The 7,190-nt window shown below is 46.2% G+C and overlaps 1 protein-coding gene across 1 annotated transcript; it reads right to left on the reverse strand.

Annotated features, from left to right (window-relative positions):
* Positions 1 to 3,152: 3,152 nt before the first annotated feature.
* Positions 3,153 to 3,932, reverse strand: LOC139457275 (protein NYNRIN-like). Its single transcript, XM_071238682.1, has one exon. The coding sequence runs from the start codon at positions 3,930 to 3,932 to the stop codon at positions 3,153 to 3,155; it is 780 nt and encodes a 259-aa protein (XP_071094783.1).
* Positions 3,933 to 7,190: the final 3,258 nt, after the last annotated feature.

Consider the following 7,190-nt stretch of genomic DNA (forward strand, 5'->3'; position numbering starts at 1 on the left):
ATTCGTGCACTGTCATACAACCATCAAAAATACAGCAGGGAAATATTTAGGAAATATTTCTAATTTTTACAAGCTGTCATAACTTTCATATTTTATAATAAAGACACATTAATATTTATATATTCTTCGTGATGGCCATCACATCATCCCCCTCTTCAAAGATCAGGTCCCCTGATCTGCTAGTCCACTTCCAGGCGAAGACCGATCCTTGCTGCATCGATAGAGTTGATGATCCTGTCTGTTTCCGTATTCCTATGGCGTTGGGCGGCTTGATGCATGAGGATTATGGCCCTGGCAGTCTGGCCGTTTATCTTGCCCAAGGAGATGTCAACCAAGGTCCGGTAATCGTAAAGACGGGCCTTCCTTGATGGTGAGTGGTTCTCTGTATGCAGTAGGGTACCAGGGAGGGCAAGCATATTCCATCTGTCATGCAAGTAGCTCCTTTCAATTCGAGGGACTCGTCCTTGGAGGCCCTCCTCCAGGGTCATGGCAGCAAATTCCCACTGGAGGAGTCTCTCATCTGCACTGAGGGTCTCCCAGCTCCTAGGAGGCCAGGTGATGCTCCTTGCACCAGCAGAGAGGCGGATCTGATGGTGTGTCCAGTCCCTTCTGGCTGGGGGAAGCAGTGGCATGCAACCTGTTGTCAAGATCTTCTTGGCATCCCTCATGGTGTCCACTTCCCTTGGCCTTGGGGGAGAGCTGGGCCTTTGATGGTATCTTTTCTGTTCCTCTCTTCTTGGGATCTTTGATGCGGAATCCTTATGGGGAGACATGTTGGAGTTACTCGATCTTTTCTTGGGCCTGGGGGAAGGTTCCCTTGATGAAAAAGGGGATGTCCAATGTGTAACGGAGTCGATCAGGTTCATCTCTATCCCCAGAAGTGATGCGAAGGTGGCTTTCCTTGTCTCAAGTTGAGGTCCCTCCATTTTCTGCCCTGATCCACTTGGCCTGGAGTTGGGTTCGGCCCTGCCAAGAGTCCTCATCCGCCTTGTGAGGTTGTCGAATGACTTCGGACTCTGCATGGCTTCTTCTGAAATGCCCGCCTCGTACACAAACCCACCCCCAGGCGTATAGAACAGGACAGTAGCACCATTCCTCTGGAGGAGGATGTCTTTAATCTCTAGTTGAGTAGAGGCGCCACACTTGCTTTCTGAAGGGTCGTATTCTGGTGGTGTGTTAACTTCCGGTTCAAGACTTATGATTCCATCTGTAAATATGGACAGAGCATCATCTTGTACATCCTGCACCTCCACTGGTAGGGTCTTTGTGACCTTTTTAATCGTCTGCCATCCCTCCTCCCATTCTTCCTCTGTTCTTGGCATGCTGCCCTGTGTTGAGACCCAAAGAAGGACCATTTCCCTTGTCTTCGCTGAAAGTGCCGCATTCCAACCTGGAGCTGGTACCACACTCACATACGATTCTGGATTAAGTGAAAACCATGTGGCGTTGCTTTCTGATGTAAAGTCTGCATCAAGTTCCTGCAGCTGTAGCTTGTGCCTGGCATCACAGTGCCTCTTCCACTCTGAAACTCTTGAAAAGGACTGGAATGAAGGACACAGGATACAGGCTACCTTGAGTTTACGATGTGGTGCTGCTGCCAAATGATTCTTCAATTCTTTCTTCGTTGCAAAAGAATTGTCACATGTTCCCAGTCCACAGACATACTTGTGAGCCATCTTCAATGATTATGTGTATTCTGTAACACAAATGTTTTCTTTTAGACTCGCCTAAACATCCAACAATGCAGCATATTATTCCAACTTAAATGCCATCATGTGTAATTATACTATTGATTATGTCTTAAGGTCAATACTCTACAACCCTGACACTGGTTTGCATGGATCTCTGATAAATATCTTAGCCTCACAGGACAATCATAGCTTCTATCTTTACACGGGTCACCTCCATCGGTTCTGTGTACTCCGTTCTCACACGATGCCCAGATCAAATGCCACAGAAAGAATGTAAACAACATCAAGTCAGCAGGTTCCAGGGTGATCAGGCCTAGTCTTACTGCGTTACATGATGGATCCATCATCGTTCGCTGCAGCACTTCCATCAACATGTTCTTTCTGTTTGCAGATATCTGGCGCTGTATGAAGACACAAGTTGAGGTTCCACCCAACAAAGCTTCAAGTCCTTGTACAGCTCCCTAAGATTTACCAGAGCAACCCATGCAAGCAATAGCTTCAGCACTGAAGCTCAAGATCCTTCTTCGGGACATAGATTATCCCATCCAACTATTTACATCATAATAAAACTCCAACATTGTTAACAATAAACACAAACTTCTGAAGTTCAACTTTTCTTTAAGATATTGTTAAGACAGGTTCTCCAGGCCTAATCTTCTAGTTCCTTGAAGTTGACTGCTGACATCTTTTGATCCATGAGGGAAGGTTCTTCCTTCTGTAGAGTAGCAGCCGATCCACATGAAACACCTTAGAGGGTTGCTTAAGGGACCTTTTCACAAGGTAGGTGACATCATCTATCCTTTTCTCAATGAGATAGGGTCCTTTCCAACTTGAAGTGAGCTTCTGACAGACCCCACGTTTCCGTACAGGGTTGTGGAGCCATGCAGCTTGTCCCTCTTTCAGACATCTTCCCTTGGTCTTGAGATCATAATTCTTCTTCCGATATTCTGCTGTCTGTTTCAGGGATCTCCTGCCAGCTTCGTGAGCTCGTTTCAGCCTATCTTCCAATGTTAAGAGATATGTTTCAACATCAGCCTGATTCCGAAGCTCTTCTGGCCTCCCAATGACTGCTTGCATGGGCAGAACTATCTCCTTTCCGAAGACCATTTTGTTGGGTGTGCACCCAGTACTGGAATGCATTGAAGCTCTGTACGCCATCATTACTTGAGGCAAGTACTCGTCCCACCGCTTCTGATCCTTCTCACAATACATTGTGAGCATCTGTGCAAGGGTTTTGTTGAACCTTTCCACAGCTCCATTTGATTGTGGCCTGTAGCTAGTTGTCCTGGTCTTGTGGATCTGTAAGAAGTCGCAGATGTCTTTGAAAAGCTTTGACTCGAATGTAGAGCCTTGGTCAGTGTGTATCTGCATAGGCACACCAAACCTACTGATGAACACATCCACAAAAGCTTTAGCAACTGTGACAGCTTCCTGGTTTGGGATAGCAACAGCTTCAGTCCACTAAGTGAAACAATCACTTATAACAAGGATGAAGCGATGTCCTGACTTTGTCAGCGGGAGAGGTCCTAAGATGTCCATAGCAACTCGCTCCATAGGCTCTCCAACTGTGTATTCCCCTAGAGGGGCCTTAAGGGGTCCCTTAGGTTGTTTCTTTGCTGTGCAATGGTCACAGGTTTGACAGTAATTCTCCACCTCACCCTTGAGACCTGGCCAGTAGAAAGAGAACTTGACTTTCTCCAGAGTCTTTTCTCTGCCCAAGTGTGCACTGGATGGAATGTCATGATAGTACTTCAAAACGTCATCTTTCAGGCTCTGAGGAACAATCATCTGCTGTCGGGATTCATCATCTTCCATCCATAAGCGATAAAGCACTCCAGAGTAAACATTCAGCCGATCCCAGTGTCTCCAGAGAGTCTTGATAGTGGATGACATATGAGAGATTTCCTTCCACTCTGGTTTTTTTCCTTCTTCTTTGGCAGCAAGCAAAATCCCCACGTTTGCATCAGCCAACTGCTTCTGCCTGATTTCCGGGAGTGTCCAGCCTTCAAGAGAAACCAACGGCTCACTGGGTTGGTTCATATGGCTCCTAGTAACTGCTCGGTTGAATTCTGTGAAGATATCTGCTTGTGGGCTGCTGCCCTCTGAGACCATCTGATTTCCCTCTTCATCTGACGAGTCTCCCAGCTCCTGCTCTACTTCCTGTCTGAGACATGCTTTACAAGGGTTTAGTGACAGAGCGTCAGCATTTAGATGTTTTCTGCCCTGCCTATGGATGACCATGAGGTTGTAAGTTCCGAGTTCTTCAAGTCACCTGGCAACCTGTCCTGTTGGCTTCTTCAGGCTGCGCATCCAGCTGAAAGCTGCATTATCTGTTCTGAGTAAAACCTCCTGTCCATATAAGTAGGAATGAAAGTGCTTAAGAGCATTCACCACAGCAAGAAGTTCCTTACGAGTGACACAATACTTTCTTTCATGACAGTTCAGGGACTTGCTCATGTAAGCAGTGACCCTCTCTGTACCATCTTGCTCCTGAGAAAGTACAGCTCCTGTTGCTTTGTCACTTGCATGCATGTCCAAAATAAATTTGGTTCCAGGAATAGGGTACGACAAAATTGGTGCTGAAGTCAGTGCTTCCTTGAGGTGTTGGAAAGCATTCGAGCACTCTGCTGTCCAGGAAAATGTCACCCTCTTTTCTACCAGCTGGTATAACGGCTTGGCTATTTCGGCAAACTTCTCTACAAATTTCCTGTAATAGGAACATAATCCAAGGAAACTCCTCATCTGCTTGGCTGTTTTTGGCACTGGCCAGTTCTGCACAGCAGATGTCTTTTCTGGATCTGTTTCAATGCCTTTCTCGGACACAATGTGACCTAGAAACCTCACTCGTTTCTGGAAGAAGATGCACTTTGATGGTTTCAGCTTCAGACCAGCCCCTAGTAGTCTTTCAAAGACATGTTCCAACCTTTGCAAAGCTTGTGGCACTTCTATTGCTCCAACTATAATGTCGTCTATGAAAAGTAGACATTCCTCCCATTGCAGTCCCCGGAGCACTTCTTCCATTAGTCTTTCAAAAGTTGATGGTGCATTCGCGAGACCGAATGGCATCACTGTAAAGTGATAGAGTCCGAGTCCAGTCGTGAATGCTGTTTTCTCCTTGTCTTCGTCCACCACACCTATCTGCCAGAACCCTGAGTTTAAGTCCATTGTGCTGAACCATTTTGAATTCGCCAAGGCATCAAGGCAATCATCAGTTCTTGGTAGAGGGTATGCATCCTTTAATGTGACATCATTCAGTCGGCGATAATCTACGCAAAAGCGCATAGATCCATCTTTCTTTCGTACTAGGACCACAGGGGATGCCCAGGCACTGGTTGAAGGTTCAATTACTCCCCGTTTAAGCATCTTCTGGATCTCTTCTTTTTCAATTTCCCTTTTTCCAAAAGGTTGCCGTCTTGGAGGTTGTCTAATGGGACAGGCTGTTCCGGTGTTAATGCGATGTTCCACCTTTGAAGTTCTGCCAAGGTCAGCCGATGAAGTTGCAAAGACTTGTTGGTATCTTGCAAGAAGAACTGCAAAATCTTCACTCTCATCCATAGAGAGATGTTGGGAGCTTCTTTGCCAAAGGTCTTTGAGGTGCTCAGGAAGAGGTGTACATTGTAAGCTTGAAATATCAGCATTGGCGTTACAATGGACTAAGGCACATCTGTCTTGTTCTTCCAGCTGAATGTACAGTGACTCTGCTACTCCCATAACCATGTTACAGTGGAGTGTGACTTCATCAGGACTGAAGTTAAAGACATTGATTTTCTGGACCTCTTCAGATGTATCTACTACACACTCTGGTACATGGACTCCAGGCGGAAGATCCCTTTTCCCTGCTATAATACCAGCCGGAGCAAGTTTATTTGCCCTGGGTATCTTCATCATTATCCAGGCTCCTGAATGAGGTGGAATAACTGTGGTCTCACTCACTTCAACACGACAACTCATTTCAGCTTCGGATGAAATCCAACAACTTAAGGAAGAATCCCCTGAATTGAGCTTTAGACGTTTGTAGTCGATGGCACTCACATGCTTCAAGAGGAAATCTTGACCCAGGATTGCATCAGGAATTACATCACACACAAAGATAGGATGCGTGTATGTTTGTCCATCAAGAATAATGTCCATGTCAGCATGCCCTTCAATCTTTAAACCTGTTCCATCCACTCCTGCGACTTTAATGGTCCCTTGCTGGAGAAAAGGAGCATCTTCCAACTTGATCTGGTCAAATATCCTCTTTGATAATATTGTCATGGTTGACCCACTGTCAACAAGGACGTTTGCTTCTACACCATACATGACACCCTGAATGTAGAATCCATTATCCAAACCCCCCTTAGAGTTCCCAGTCAGTCCAACTCGGATAGCAGCATCTTCAGGCCTTGAATTCCCTGTCTCCCCATGGCCTACTGAGTCGACAGGATTGCTTTTCCCTGCGTCCCTGCAGATCCAGCATTAAAGGTGGACATCTGTTCCTGGCACCTTTTGTATATCGGGCAGTCTTTCATAAAATGTTCCCTTGATTTGCAGATGAAACAAGTTCTCTGACTTTGAGGTCGGTCATTTCTCTTCTCATATCTGAAGTTGTTGCCCTTTTCAAGCTTCTCTAACCTTCCCATGATCTTGTGCAGCACTTCACCCTGGAGATCTTCATTCGGCTTGGGTGCGCTCTCAAGTTCCAAGGGAGCAAGCCCTCCTTCGTTTCTGTTCCCTACTGCCCTGACTTGTCTCTTCTTATCTCGATGGTCACCAACCAATGCCTCGAACCTTTCAATCACCTCCACCGCTCCTGAAAGAGTCCTGCATCCTCTGTCAATGCAATGAAATTTAAGCTCTGGTGAGACTGTCTTGTATAGCTGATTAAGGGCAATAGCTTCCTGTGCCCTGCTGTCTAAGTCAATGTATGCCCTTTGGGTCATCTGTCTTAGTCATCGGCCAAAGCAGCAACTGACTCAGCATTCTGTCTCTGTCTGACTTCTAGCCTTGAAAGCCATAAGCTCTGTTGTCTCTCACTCCCAAATCGGTGGTTGAGGTTCCTAACTAGCATGTGCAGTGACCTCTTCTCGTGCGGGGTCAGTCCCATGTAGAATGTCCTAGCAACCCCCTTCAGGCTGGCAGCAAGAACTAAGAGTTGCTGGTCCATAGGCCAGTCACCGAGTTCTGCACAATTCTTGAAGTGTGACAGGTACTCCTCCCAGTCTGTTGTCCCATCATAGAAATCTGGCCTGATTGTGAAGGGTACTCTTCTTCTAGGTATGACCATTGGTCTCCTAGGTGTTGCATCATCTCTATGGTGTACTCTGACCTCGCCATTGGATCTGCTTGGCTCTTCATCAAGTGATTCAGCCTCTTCATACAGTTCATCAAGTGTCTCCTCTTCAAAAGATATGTCCCCTTGTCCTTCTTCTGCTGTGGTTTGATGACACTTGTCAAAAGAAACTTCTGCGTCTGGAGATGAAACTGTAGCCATCTTGTCACTGGTCCTAACTGTAAGTC

This window comes from Haliotis cracherodii, unplaced genomic scaffold (assembly GCF_022045235.1).
Source record: "Haliotis cracherodii isolate W230 unplaced genomic scaffold, xgHalCrac1.p SCAF_12, whole genome shotgun sequence".
Taxonomy (NCBI): Eukaryota; Metazoa; Mollusca; class Gastropoda; order Lepetellida; family Haliotidae; genus Haliotis; species Haliotis cracherodii.